Raw genomic sequence first — 15,556 nt, forward strand, 5'->3', positions numbered from 1 at the left:
GATAATTGACAATACTAGATGACTAAATAGACCCAGAAAAAAAAAGATGAATATTTTTTTTGTTGACAAAAATGAGACTATACAAGATTGTGTGACTAAAATCTGACTAATAAGTGGACTGGACAAGAGTTTCAGGAAATTGAGAGCTTTTCAGTGATAAGCAAATATTAGCAGCACATATGGGCAGCGCAAGCGATGTGTTGAAGACCAATGTGTACAGTCATGGCCAAAAGTTGAGAATGACAAATATACATTTTCACAAAGCCTGCTGCATCAGTTTGAATGATGGCAATTGCCATATACTTCAGAATGTTATGAAGAGTGATCAGATGAATTGCAATTAATTGCAAAGTCCTTCTTTGCCATGCAAACTAATTGAATCCACAAAAAACACATTTCCACTGCAATTCAACCCTGCCACAAAAGGACCAGCTGACATGTCAGTGATTCTCTCGATAACACAGGTGTGAGTGTTGACAAGGACAAGGCTGGAGAACACTGTCCTGCTGATTGAGTTTGAATAACAGATTGGAAGCTTCAAAAGGAGGGTGGTGCTTGGAATCATTGTTCTTCCTCTGTCAACAATGGTTACCTGCAAGGAAACACGTGCCGTCATCATTGCTTTGCACAGAAAGAGCTTCACAGGCAAGGATATTGCTGCCAGTAAGATTGCACCTAAATCAACCATTTATCAGATCATCAAGAACTTCAAGGAGAGCGGTTAAATTGTTGTGAAGGCTTCAGGGCGCCCAAGAAAGTCCAGCAAGCGCCAGGACCGTCTCCTAAAGTTGATTCAGCTGAGGGATCAGAGCACCACCAGTACAGAGCTTGCTCAGGAATGGCAGCAGGCAGGTGAGTGCATCTGCACGCACAGTGAGGCGAAGACTTTTGGAGGATGGCCTGGTGTCAAGAAGGGCAGCAAAGAAGCCACTTCTCTCCAGGAAAAACATCAGGGACAGACTGATATTCTACAAAAGGTACAGGACAGCTGAGGACTGGGGTAAAGTAATTTTCTCTGATGAATCCCCTTTCCGATTGTTTGGGGCTTACGGAAAAAAAGCTTGTCTGGAGAAGACAAGGTGGGCGCTACCATCAGTCCTGTGTCATGCCAACAGTAAAGCATCCTGAGACCATTCATGTGTGGGGTTGCTTCTCAGCCAAGGGAGTGGGCTCACTCACAATTTTGCCTAAGAACACAGCCATGAATAAAGACTGGTACCAACACATCCTCCGAGAGCAACTTCTCCCAACCATCCAGGAACAGTTTGATGACGAACAATGCCTTTTCCAGCATGATGGAGCACCTTGCCATTAGGCAAAAGTGATAACTAAGTGGCTCAGGGAACAAAACATCGATATTTTGGGTCCATGGCCAAGAAACTCCCCTGACCTTAATCCCATTGAGAACTTGTGGTCAATCCTCAAGAGGCAGGTGGCCCAGAAGTTAATTGACAGCATGCCAGCATTGCAGAGGTCTTAAAAAGGGTCAACACTGCAAATATTGACTCTTTGAATCAACTTCATGTAATTGTCAATAAAAGCCTTTGACACTTATGAAATGCTTGTAATTATACTTCTGTATTCCATAGTAACACATGACAAAAATATCTAAAAGACACTGAGGCAGCAGACTGAAAATTAAGTGTTTCAACTTTTGGCCACGACTGTATACAGCATCTTCGAATAGTATTCAGACCCCTGGACCTTTTCCACATTTTGTTACGTTAGTCTTATTCTAATTTTTTTTTTTTTTTTTTCAAATACCATACTCAGCAACTTACACATAATACCCCATAATGACAAGGCAAATTCTTGTTGAAATATGTTAAAAAAAAATTTTTTAATTAAAAAATACAGAAAACCTTGACATAAGTTTTCAAACCCTTTGCTATGAGGCTTGAAATTGAGCTCAGGTTTCCATTGATCATCCTTGAGATGTTTCAACAACTTTGAGTCCACCTGTGGTAAATTCAATTTATTGGACATGATTTGGAAAGGCCAGATACAAGGTCCCACAGTTGACAGTGCATGTCAGAGCAAAAACCAAGCCATGAGGTTGAAGGAATTGTCCATAGAGCTCCAAGACAGGATGGTGTCGAGACACAGAGCTGGGAAAAGGCACGCCCCCCAGAATATCTTCTGCAGTATTGAAGGTCCCCAAGAACACAGTGGCCGCCATCATTCTTACATGGAAGAAGTTTGGAACCCCCAAGACTCTTCCTACAGCTCGCCACCCAGCCAAACTGAGCACTCAGGGAGAAGGGCCTTGGTCAGGGAGGTGACCAAGAACCTGATGGTCACTCTGACAGAGCTTAGAGTTCCTCTGTAGAGATGGGAGTAACTTTGGGAGTAACCTTCCAACAGGACAACAACCCTAAGCACACAGCCAAGACAATACAGCAGTGGCTTTGGGACAAGTCTCTGAATGTCCTTGAGTGGCCCAGTCAGAAACCGATCGAACATCTCTGGAGAGACCTGAAAATAGCTGTGCAGAGACGCTCCCCATCCAACCTGACAGAGCTTGAGGCTCTGCAGAGAAGAACGGTAAAGAACTCCCCAAATACAGGTGCGCCAAGCTTGTAGCATCATACCCAAGAAGAATAGATGCTGTCATCGCTGCCAGAAGGCGCTTTAACAAAGTACTGAGTAAAGGGTCTGAATAGTTATGTAAACATGATCAGTTTTTTAAATTGTGTGTAGATTGATGAGGAGAAAAAACTATTTTATATAATTTTTTGAATAAGGCTGTAACTTAACAAAATGTGGAAAAATTCAAGGGGTCTGAATACTATCCGAAGGCACTGTAAACCATGATGACTGACAGGGGGCATTGTATTGAAACCCCCGCACAGCCATCTTGGCACTCCTCCATTGTAAGATTTGGAATCTATAGAAACTTATTTATTAATGTCTACATTCGTTTGACACATTTATTCTATGACAGACATACTTTAAAATTATATTTTGTGAACTGAACCTCAAAAATAAATATTTCTTGAAGTCATTTTTTTCTCCATTACAACAAACAAAAATACATGTAATTTTGTCCTTTAAACATTGACTTGAAATACTGTAGAATGTCATTCATTCCAATGAAGGACTGGTCCTACTGGGGAGTACCAATACAATACCAATACAGCCGACCAGTGGCTTTGAGTTCATGTGGACCCAGTGACTCAGACGTGAGCTCCTGGATCAGGACTGGAGCACTGGGACTCAGTCGTGAGCTCCTGGATCAGGACTGGAGCACTGGGACTCAGTCGTGAGCTCCTGGATCAGGACTGGAGCACTGGGACTCAGTCGTGAGCTCCTGGATCAGGACTGGAGCACTGGGACTCAGTCGTGAGCTCCTGGATCAGGACTGGAGCACTGGGACTCAGTCGTGAGCTCCTGGATCAGGACTGGAGCACTGGGACTCAGTCGTGAGCTCCTGGATCAGGACTGGAGCACTGGGACTCAGTCGTGAGCTCCTGGATCAGGACTGGAGCACTGGGACTCAGTCGTGAGCTCCTGGATCAGGACTGGAGCACTGGGACTCAGTCGTGAGCTCCTGGATCAGGACTGGAGCACTGGGACTCAGACTTTAGCCATAGGGTCTTGCGACTCGAGCACAGGGGACTCCAGTTCTACTTTGGACACCATTTTGACTGCAGTGTCTGATAACAATGACGTCGCTGCAACACATACTTTTATACATGTCATATTTCTGCTATTATGAAGGGAAGAGGAAAAACATTTTGGTAGGACAAGGCTATATATGTATATATGTTAGTGCACATGGAAGTAAGTGATTTGTTTACTATAGGTTACTGAGGCAATACAAATGTGATGTGACTCAAATTAAAGGGTATTTGGTTGACTAAAATGGCTCACTTTGTAACTAGACCAAGTCATTATTCAAATTACAACATGACTATGACTTAATATTTTAGACAAAATAATTAAAAGTGCCAAAATTAACACACTACCCAAGTCCTTATCAGTAGCTGGTCAGGCTGTGTCTTTTCAGACCGATTTTAAAATAGTCTGCATTGTCAGAGGGACCAGCTTCAGAGCAGACACGTGTACGTACCGGTCTTTCGGATTCAAATAAGCTTTATTAGCATGAATGACAAATCCACTGCTGTTAAAGCGAAGTGATAACAGTAAACAATTATAATACCATTGAAGAGCCAGAGAGGAGGGGCGGCCCAGCCAAGGAAATGAATTGCCACCACATACCAGAGTTCACTGAGCCTGCAATCTAAACACGAAGCTATGCTGCCAGCAGTACGACACATTGTCTGTCCACTCAGGGCCTGGCTCCATGAACACTTGGCGTGCATCCCAAATGGAAGCCTATTCACTATGTAGTGACCTACTTTTGACCAGGGACTACTTTGGTACTATATAGGGAATAGGGTGCCATTTGGCAATGGTCCTGAAACCTCTCATCGGGGACCCCCAGGCGTTTCACATGTTTGTTGTATCTAATATGATTCCCCTCGTCAAGGGCTTGACGATAAGTTGAAATCAGGTGTGCTAGATTGTAAGAAAAAATGTAAGGATATTTCATGCTGAAAGCCTCATATTAAAACACCAAATTGTATGTAAACTTCTAAAATTTCCAGTAATATCCTTTTGCAACCCTAATAAAGAGATCACAGTACTTGAAGTGCTAATCCTTAAAACGACTGAAACATAAATGGATAGTCAAACCCTAAACCAGGGTTTCCCCAAACTTGGTCCTCAGGACCCCAAGGGGTACACTATATGGGTTTTTGCTATAGCACTACACAGCTTACTCAAAATAATAAAAACACCTAACCATCAAGCTTTGATCATTTGAATCAGCTGTGTAGTAACAGGGCTCCCGAGTGGTGCAGAGGTCTAAGGCACTGCATCTCAGTGCATCTACAGTCCCTGGTACGAATCCAGGCTGTATCGAATCCGTCCGGGATTGGAAGTCCCATAGGGCGGCGCACAATTGGCCCAGCGTTGTCCAGGTTTGGCTGGGGTAGTCCGTCATGGTAAATAAGAACTTGTGCTTAACCGACTTGCCTAGTTAATTAAAAAGGTTAAATAACAATTACACAAAACGAGCACAGGGATGGATTGCCTGACTAAGCACTCCTGGTCCACAATCTGAAGGTTTAATTAGAGTCATTTTGTGACTTAATTGAGTCATCTACTGTTGTATAGTAGACATGCTAAGTACTGCTGACAGTATCTGAGAGTTAGAGGACAGTTTGTTTTCTGACATAAGAAGAAAGTGTCTGTAGGGAATTTAGCATGAGCTGGCCACATGTTTTATGTTGAGAGGGAGAAGGCATGAAGGAAGACCCCCGGGGCTTACCGTAGGCCCGTTGTTTAGACAAATGGAACAAGCTCTAACTTAATAGAGAAAATCTGGTAAAGGAATCTTTGAGCAGGCAAGAGGCAGCTGTCATTCTTGGGATTCTCTACAGACATGACTTTCTTTTCTAATCCGATTTATTCCTCAATGAAAGAACTCTGTTGGCCACGTAGAGGCTAAAGAGAATGGAGTGAGTACAGTACAGCTCTTTTTTCTTAGTTCAGGGAGCATAGATCTCGTCCCAAAACACTGTCCTCACATTCACCCTGCTAAAAATAAATAAATAAACCTCCAAAAGTATTCCTGGTCTACTCATAATACATGTATATAAAAACATGACACACTGCAATTCAAGTAAAACATTGGTCTGCACACAATAACCAAACACAGGCCCTGTGCAGACAGATACAGCAGATTTAATTTCCTTCCTGTCAATGATGAAACTGTTGGACCCAAGTTTACATGACGCCAGTTCTAAAACATATTGAATCATGTGTATGGCATACGGCGTGGCAGGTAGCTACTCCCTCTCAGAGACTGTCTTCCCTGTCGTTTTGGGGACATAGTCTGTTTTGGATTCTGGGATAGACTGGGACACAGGCTATTCCAATGCAACATTCACCCGAGTTTCTGTCTGCTTGGACATTATAACTAACTGGATGTTACTACAGATGTCAATGCTCAAGAGCTGTGGCTGCTTATTATACTGTAGATCAGGGGTGTCAAACTCTTTCTATGGAGGGCCTAGTGTCTGCTGGTTTTTGTTTTTTCCTTTCAATTAAGACCCAGACAACCAGGTGAGGAGAGTTCCTTACTAACCAGTGACCTTAATTCAACAATGAAGTACAAGGGAGGAGCGTAAACCCACAGACACGCAATGGAATGAGTTTGACACATGCTGTAGAGGAAATGAAGCCAAAACCATAGAACTATGTATAAACTATGTAGCTATACGTCAGTCTCTGCCAGCATAGTTGCTGTGCAGCTCTACAGAGCCAACATGGGTGGCCTAATTCAAAACACTATCAGTAAGTCCCTAGGAGGATTGTTAAGTCATTTCCTACTAGGCTTTTATATTGACACAGACCTGTATGGAGACAGGTGACAGACACTTCTATCACTGTTGATCAATCTACATTTCTGCAGAGAGGCTGTTGCATGAGAAACATGATGGGACACATCAAGAGACAGTGAGGATGGTGGGAGGACAACACAGTCTGGGTTTGGCTAGGTGGTGGTCAGCTGGAAGCCATAATTGCTGGGTTCAGACATAATCACTTCATCAGCAGTCAGTTCAGTGTATACTTCACTGCTACACTCCACTCCCCTGCTCAAATCTCTCTCCCTGTTTGAGTTATATCTAGTCTGATATTAGTGGGCAGACCTGGGTTCAAATGCTATTTGAAATCTTTCAAATACTTGAGCCAGTGTTTCACCTATATTAATTAAGCAGTGGTGGCCCACCGCTGCAATAAATAAATACAATATTTTAATAAGTTTGTAAAGGCACACTTAAATGATTAGTCGTTGGCTCAATGACTGGAAGTCTATGGGAACAGCTAACATGTCATTATGTTACCGCTAGTAGCAATGCACTACTGTTAATGGGGCTCTAAATCAACTTTGCTATACATATCAAAACTCTTGAGGTCATTGATTCTAGACAAGTGTGCTCTTGCCTTCATGTATTACTCAATAACTGCCTCACCATAACACCTCGGGACCAAGGCTGGGAACCAATTAATCTAGACACGTCAGTCACTCACTGTGCTTGAACACTGCAATTAAGTTCCTTCAAGCATGCCGCAGAACCTTCAAGCATGCCGCAGAACCTTCAAGCATGCCGCAGAACCTTCAAGCATGCCGCAGAACCTTCAAGCATGCCGCAAAACCTTCAAGCATGCCGCAGAACCTTCAAGCATGCCGCAGAACCTTCAAGCATGCCGCAGAACCATAAAAATGGACACTTGTGTTTCAACATGCGCACAACCACAGAATGAATGACAGGATGATCTCGACGGATAATACAGTGTGTCTGGGATTGAACATTTGTGTTGGTTTGACAGGGATACGCACCATCATTGACATGTCTTACACAGTCCTGAAAGACTGCATGCCACTTCTGCTGTTCTTTCTCCGTCACCACACAGAAGTAGTAGTGGCGGGCGTACGGGTGCCACAGGATCAGGGGGAACTGGGTGGCACACTTCAGGAAGGGAGAGTTACCCACTTTAGCCTTTACACCTGAAACACACCATCACAATAAACTTCATGCAACAAGTGCATTTACATGTAACCGGAATTTTGATGTGGTGAAATGGTGTTGACAATCCTTCACAATAAACCAAATATTCAGACAATAATTTACAGTCTATACAACACTGCATCAAACAGTCCTGCACCAGCCAGGAAGTGATCCTTTCTGCACATGTTGTGAACCATCCAGTAGCACAAAAACAGCCCTTGGGAAACAGGAACATGCCCACAATACATCAAATAACAGCGAGCCGTTCATAAGTGCAATACGAGGTCTCCGTTCCTCTTTAAAATGATGACATATGGCATTTATGGTCCTGAATCTTACCCTGGAGGCAGCTCTGCAGTGTTCACTAGCTAGCACAGCCACAAAGTCTGATGTTAACCCTAACCACACTGCTAACACTAATGCCTAATTCTAAATGAAGACCAAAAAGCTAATGTTTGTTTTCATGACAGGCAATTTTGACTTATCAGCTGGCCCATCTGGCAGAAATCGCTCAGTTTTGGTGCCAGGGCAAGATTCTCGACAGTAAAAGTTAACCTGCATAACATGTGCCTCACCCCCACCCCCTTCGCTGGTTCTCAGTCCTAACATGTGCCTCACCCCCACCCCCTTCGCTGGTTCTCAGTCCTAACATGTGCCTCACCCCCACCCCCTTCGCTGGTTCTCAGTCCTAACATGTGCCTCACCCCCACCCCCTTCGCTGGTTCTCAGTCCTAACATGTGCCTCACCCCCACCCCCTTCTCTGGTTCTCAGTCCTAACATGTGCCTCACCCCCACCCCCTTCTCAGTCCTAACATGTGCCTCACCCCCACCCCCTTCGCTGGTTCTCAGTCCTAACATGTTCTCACCAGGCAGGCTGTTGTTGAGCAGCTCCAGGTACTGATCCATTGAAGTCAGCACTTTGTACCCAGCACAGTTGATGTTCCCCTTGGGGTGAAGCCCTCTCTCGTGAGACTGACGGGGAACACAAGGACAAGGCAGATGTAACGCTCTATTGCATCTTTATCCCCAAAAGTTAAACTTGTTGACAATATGACATTTATGAGAATGAGCCTTGCAGATATAACACACATCTAGAACTCCATGTACATTACAGGGATTGACACATTTTATTAGCCAATTCACTAATACTGACAAATGCACCATCATAATGGGGGGGGGCATTTGAATTAAATCTTTCCTTACCGCTTTGTTGTCATAGTAGTTGATAGTGTAGGAGTCAGGAACGAAGATGAAGTGGTTTCTCCATTTATTATTCTCCTCCAGAAACTGGAACAGAGCTCCAGAGAAGATGGATCTATTCTCCAGAGGAACCTGAATGGGCCGGACAGGAGAGTCTGTAAAAACCTTCTGATGACTGGCATCTAGGGACATCACCTCTTTGGTGGACTGGTCCATCTTCATGGACCAAGGACTGGCCTACTATTTAAAGCCTTGGAGTTCCTCTTGAAACATCAGGTATACTTACTACATTGCCATGTGGTACTACTGTCTGTGATGTCTCAAATGTACTCTAGACACAGTAGTGTTGAATAATTTATCCAATCATTTGCCCATCAAGACAGTATTGTTGTTCTCAGGAAAACAGCCGGCATTCCTCAAAAACCTCACTGACAATAAAACTGCAATCTCTTACACATCCTCATGTAGTTAGTATTGTCAGTGCAGCTGTAACGCCAGACAGAATGTAGCTAACTGTTTCTCTTTACGGAGTGTGTTACGGGCCTTTAAAAACAGGGCAACAGGCTTAACACTGGACCCTCAGGAGAAGCCTAATAAAAGAGTTATACTAGGGGCTCGATTCAAACCATAGCGCTTGTGTTCAGCATTAATGCGCTTACAGACTGGCTGCGGAAAGCATCAAAAGGTTCTGGGAGAAGGGCGGCAGCTGGAAAAGTCTTGAACATTCCCTACGCATGGTTGACCAACTTTTTTACTACAACATTCGAGCTGACAACCCGGGACCGCTGGTCACGACACACGGTAGGCAAATATTATTGCGGTTCAATTGCCGTTTAAAGTGGCCCATGTGCAAATCGCCTTTATAGAGCGGTTGAAATGTAAAGGTCATGTCTAATTGAGCCGACATGACAACGTTTACTGTGAATGCAGTCTCTGCTAAGGCGGGAACATTGCCTTTAAAATGCCCATCGTGCTACAAAGCAGATCTTCAGCGCTACGGATTTAAATCGAGCCCTAGGGTCCTCTGCAGTGACCTCACTCTCCCTAAAGTCAAATGTGGCAGTGGCTCAAGAAGTCACAAGTTAGATTGTTGCTCCCTCCATTCGTAGCACGGTTGACTTGATACCTCAGGGACAGTGGCATCACACCAGGGTAACTTGTACTTCACATCTGTTACACAGAGATGGAAATATCTCAATGCTCCTTGAATGATTCTCTCTGTAGCCTAGCACAGAACTCTAAACTACTGTTTACTCCACTGGCTTAAGTGGGAGTGGCAAGGACTTATCATGCTGTAGCTACTATTATATCTGAACACACTTCAATCTTCAGAACAAACTGATATTGATATAGCGAGGCGAGTTTCTTCAGTTTCAACATAGTGTGGGCAAAGTGTTCCAAATGTCAGAACTTCAGATGTTATTCTGTCACCTTATCAGGGCAGAAACAGAGTAGAGGACAAGAGGAGTGGAGGAGAAAGTGAATTACCTTGCGGTGCAGTAGCTGTGGCTGGGGCCCACCTCCTCCCTCGATGTCAAAGCGGACCTTGTTGAAAAGGGCCACTGCATACTGTTGCTCATACAGACGGCTAAACTCTCCAATCACCTCGCCTGTCCTGGCTGCGGGAGGAAGGAAGGACAAGGCTATATTAGGGGACATGAAACACTCAGTGTTGGAAGATACGGAGTCATGTCAGCTCTATTCATAACATTTCTACCGGAAAGTTCTGTAATGCTACATCCCCGAACAGACCCGTGGTGTTGCAAATCAAACGTTGTATGACGACATTCCCTGTCAATAGTGATGTATTAGTTAGTGTATTCTTCATTCACGTGTTAAGTAACCGTCTGAATGCAAAGGGTCGCCTTTTGCTGGTTACCTCGATCACTATTTACTACGCTTAGCACAGTGTAAAGAAATAATTACCACATTTCACGTGGTCCTTTGTGCCCTTTATCAGAATGTCCACACGGCAGTGTTTGCATTACAGAGTTAGCCTTCAGTTCAGCATTTCAATATTTTACCAAATGGAGTTGGCATGGCAACAAACCTGGCACACTATCAACCCGATTGTGAAACTGAAAAGGCCCGACTTCAAAGTTACACCCCTGGACCTTCAACAAACTAGTTTAGCACTCTGTTAGTGTGACTACGGGCCATTCTGGTTTAGACAAGGCTTACTTAGGTTTCTGGTGTTAACTTGGTCTCTTTATGTCTGTCTACCTCAGAGAGAACAGAATAAAGATACTCCGTTTGGTTTTTACCATCCCCTTTATTTAGAGAGAGTGGTGCTGTGAATGTAGCGTAGGGAGGAATGGTCTGCTGGCAGGGTAGAGGGAGACTGTAAACGTAGCGTAGGGAGGAATGGTCTGCTGGCAGGGTAGAGGGAGACTGTAAACGTAGCGTAGGGAGGAATGGTCTGCTGGCAGGGTAGAGGGAGACTGTAAACGTAGCGTAGCGTAGGGAGGAATGGTCTGCTGGCAGGGTAGAGGGAGACTAAACGTAGCGTAGGGAGGAATGGCCTGCTGGCAGGGTAGAGGGAGACTGTAAACGTAGCGTAGGGAGGAATGGTCTGCTGGCAGGGTAGAGGGAGACTGTAAACGTAGCGTAGGGAGGAATGGCCTGCTGGCAGGGTAGAGGGAGACTGTAAACATAGCGTAGGGAGGAATGGTCTGCTGGCAGGGTAGAGGGAGACTGTAAACGTAGCGTAGGGAGGAATGGCCTGCTGGCAGGGCAGAGGGAGACTGTAAACGTAGCGTAGGGAGGAATGGTCTGCTGGCAGGGCAGAGGGAGACTGTAAACGTAGCGTAGGGAGGAACGGCCTGCTGGCAGGGTAGAGGGAGACTGTAAACGTAGCGTAGCGTAGGGAGGAATGGCCTGCTGGCAGGGTAGAGGGAGACTGTAAACGTAGCGTAGCGTAGGGAGGAATGGCCTGCTGGCAGGGCAGAGGGAGACTAAACGTAGCGTAGGGAGGAATGGTCTGCTGGCAGGGTAGAGGGAGACTGTAAACGTAGCGTAGCGTAGGGAGGAATGGCCTGCTGGCAGGGTAGAGGGAGACTGTAAACGTAGCGTAGGGAGGAATGGCCTGCTGGCAGGGTAGAGGGAGACTGTAAACGTAGCGTAGGGAGGAATGGTCTGCTGGCAGGGTAGAGGGAGACTGTAAACGTAGCGTAGGGAGGAATGGTCTGCTGGCAGGGTAGAGGGAGACTGTAAACGTAGCGTAGGGAGGAATGGTCTGCTGGCAGGGTAGAGGGAGACTAAACGTAGCGTAGGGAGGAATGGTCTGCTGGCAGGGTAGAGGGAGACTGTAAATGTAGCGTAGCGTAGGGAGGAATGGTCTGCTGACAGGGTAGAGGGAGACTGTAAACGTAGCGTAGCGTAGGGAGGAATGGCCTGCTGGCAGAGTAGAGGGAGACTGTAAACGTAGCGTAGCGTAGGGAGGAATGGCCTGCTGGCAGAGTAGAGGGAGACTGTAAACGTAGCGTAGCGTAGGGAGGAATGGTCTGCTGGCAGGGCAGAGGGAGACTGTAAACGTAGCGTGGGGAGGAATGGCCTGCTGGCAGGGTAGAGGGAGACTGTAAACGTAGCGTAGGGAGGAATGGTCTGCTGGCAGGGTAGAGGGAGACTGTAAACGTAGCGTAGGGAGGAATGGCCTGCTGGCAGGGTAGAGGGAGACTGTAAACATAGCGTAGGGAGGAATGGCCTGCTGGCAGGGTAGAGGGAGACTGTAAACGTAGCGTAGGGAGGAATGGCCTGCTGGCAGAGTAGAGGGAGACTGTAAACGTAGCGTAGGGAGGAATGGTCTGCTGGCAGGGTAGAGGGAGACTGTAAACGTAGCGTAGCGTAGGGAGGAATGGTCTGCTGGCAGGGTAGAGGGAGACTAAACGTAGCGTAGGGAGGAATGGTCTGCTGGCAGGGTAGAGGGAGACTGTAAATGTAGCGTAGCGTAGGGAGGAATGGTCTGCTGACAGGGTAGAGGGAGACTGTAAACGTAGCGTAGGGTAGGGAGGAATGGCCTGCTGGCAGAGTAGAGGGAGACTAAACGTAGCGTAGGGAGGAATGGTCTGCTGGCAGAGTAGAGGGAGACTGTAAACGTAGCGTAGCGTAGGGAGGAATGGCCTGCTGGCAGAGTAGAGGGAGACTGTAAACGTAGCGTAGCGTAGGGAGGAATGGTCTGCTGGCAGGGCAGAGGGAGACTGTAAACGTAGCGTGGGGAGGAATGGCCTGCTGGCAGGGTAGAGGGAGACTGTAAACGTAGCGTAGGGAGGAATGGTCTGCTGGCAGGGTAGAGGGAGACTGTAAACGTAGCGTAGGGAGGAATGGCCTGCTGGCAGGGTAGAGGGAGACTGTAAACATAGCGTAGGGAGGAATGGCCTGCTGGCAGGGTAGAGGGAGACTGTAAACATAGCGTAGGGAGGAATGGCCTGCTGGCAGGGTAGAGGGAGACTGTAAACGTAGCGTAGGGAGGAATGGCCTGCTGGCAGAGTAGAGGGAGACTGTAAACGTAGCGTAGCGTAGGGAGGAATGGCCTGCTGGCAGGGTAGAGGGAGACTGTAAACGTAGCGTAGCGTAGGGAGGAATGGTCTGCTGGCAGGGTAGAGGGAGACTGTAAACGTAGCGTAGGGAGGAATGGTCTGCTGGCAGGGTAGAGGGAGACTGTAAACGTAGCGTAGGGAGGAATGGTCTGCTGGCAGGGTAGAGGGAGACTGTAAACGTAGCGTAGGGAGGAATGGTCTGCTGGCAGGGTAGAGGGAGACTCAGGCTCAGGGGTTCACCCTCTTCCAGAGAGAGAGAGTCAGGAGGGATAGCTGGAACCAGGCCAGGCGTAGGGGACAGAACAGCACCTGTGTTCCAGATGGCACTCTATTCCCTTAATAGCGCACTACTTTTACTCTGGTCAACATAGTGCAGTATATAGGGAACAGGGTGCCATTTGGGACGCAAACCACGGCTTGGGTCCTCCCATCTACTGCTCTGTGGACCAATCATATTCTAATACCACATAAACCAACCCATAACCCTTCAGGACACAGCTGCAAACCATCCTTATCTACACTCTGTGGAGATAGAATTATTCAGTATACCAGTGTGCTTACAAACAAGGGTGAATAGGTCAGTGATCTACAGTACAAACGTCAAACTAGAATTTCAAAATGTATTTTTCATACAGCACTTCTACAGGAAATATTCTAATGTTGGACAATTGTAATTATAACTGGAGCAGAGATCATCTTCCTCTGATCCCATCTGTTCTGCATTGCAGTTATGAAATGTTTATTTTACTGGAAGAGAGTAGAGGTGGTTGGGGGAAAAAATGATGAGAGATAGCCTCGGATCAGATTAGCTTTCTAAAGACCGTAATTGAAGCCTCTGGTAAATCCATAAGGCAGTCAGTCAGTCAAAGAGTCTGGGGGGACTTGAGTCATAGGACCAAAGAAACAATCACTCAATGGATCTAATGGCTGATTTCATTTCTATAAACTGGACTAAAGAATTATGCTAAGGAACTAAGTCATGGGGAGGGATAACAGGCGGCAGATCACCAACGTGGGTTGTCCACTATTATTAACATGTAGGAGAGACAGGAGAACAGTACAGTCCACCATGAGCCACTCCCCATGGCCTTGAAACATAGACCTTCCATAACATCTACAACTCTTACATTCCACTTTCAGTCCATCCTTTGTGCTCCCACTGCCTCAAGAGTGGATCTAGCAGAGACGTTTAGGGCAGCCATTCATAGCTGCATCACTGTTAGTGTAGTGACTCACAAACCATCCTGAACAAACATTCTGACTGACAACAGAGTACAAAACTGCGCATTGCTGCACCACTCCCAGGTAGCCCAAATCCATCCAGTCACCAGACATATGGTATCTCAAGGTCATTTCCATCTGAAAGGACCCATGAGCACCAACAAGCAAAGTTCAATCCTAGCACATCAAATGAAAATAAACATTAAAAAAATGACTTGAGGCATATTTAAATTGTTCAACCATTTTCTATCCTAAAAATGTGGAATAAGCAAAGGCTTTGATTTCTGGTGGGGTGGGGGGGGGGGGGGGGGTTCTTTGCATCTAGGGTGTTCTTCTAATAAGTGCGTTTTTGTCAAATGCTGTGTACATTGTTAAAGGTAGTCCTTGTGCATGGAGTTGTATGGTTTGTTTAACTTTGAAAATCAATGGTCTTTGATTGGCATACATTTTAAGTGAGAAAAAAAATGAAATGAGTCTCAGCGTATTTCCGTTACTATTGAATTTCCCTGAACTCAACTATCCCACAGATTCTGCATCATCTGTGTTTGTGACAGCTATTCAGTCTCACGTAGTTCACCTCCTTTATGTAGCGAGTCTAATGCACCAACTTTCCTGCAGTAAAATTAAGTCTAAGAATAAAACAGACAAGTTACTAAATGTTGTTCAATTAAGCATTGAGTGATCTGTGAGGGTTGAATATCCAGAGGTGGTAATATTGGACAGAAATAAGATGAAATTCTGAGGAATGTCTTGGCAGTGGTGGGCCAGCTGGCCGACTTGGAAGGAAGTGTCTGTGGAATGTAACCTTAATAAGAAAGCTCAGTCAGGGAGGAAAGAGTAAGACCAGTGTCTTCATCACAGTGCCACTAACGGAACAAAACCTGGAAATGAGTTCAATGGTTAAGGTCCCATTAAAGGGTTAGCGATGTTTGAACTGTTCCTGATGAAAAGCTTAACCAGGGAGCTAGGAGAGAGAGAGGGGGTCTGGGTCTCAATGTTGGCCGAGCAAACCCTTCACT

At 45.8% G+C, this 15,556-nt stretch overlaps 1 protein-coding gene across 1 annotated transcript in view; it reads right to left on the reverse strand.

Annotated features, from left to right (window-relative positions):
- Window positions 1–15,556, reverse strand: part of LOC139389867 (protein Niban 2-like) — a 47,063-nt gene that overhangs the window by 21,949 nt on the left and 9,558 nt on the right. Inside the window, exons 2-5 of the mRNA XM_071136861.1 lie at window positions 10,270–10,400; window positions 8,785–8,913; window positions 8,448–8,553; window positions 7,412–7,579 (exon numbers count right to left, since the gene is read on the reverse strand). Coding sequence (XP_070992962.1) covers window positions 7,412–7,579; window positions 8,448–8,553; window positions 8,785–8,913; window positions 10,270–10,400 — 534 coding nt within the window. The remainder of the gene's footprint in view (window positions 1–7,411; window positions 7,580–8,447; window positions 8,554–8,784; window positions 8,914–10,269; window positions 10,401–15,556) is intronic.

The sequence above is a fragment of the Oncorhynchus clarkii genome, chromosome 30 (genome assembly GCF_045791955.1).
Source record: "Oncorhynchus clarkii lewisi isolate Uvic-CL-2024 chromosome 30, UVic_Ocla_1.0, whole genome shotgun sequence".
NCBI classification, from domain to species: Eukaryota; Metazoa; Chordata; class Actinopteri; order Salmoniformes; family Salmonidae; genus Oncorhynchus; species Oncorhynchus clarkii.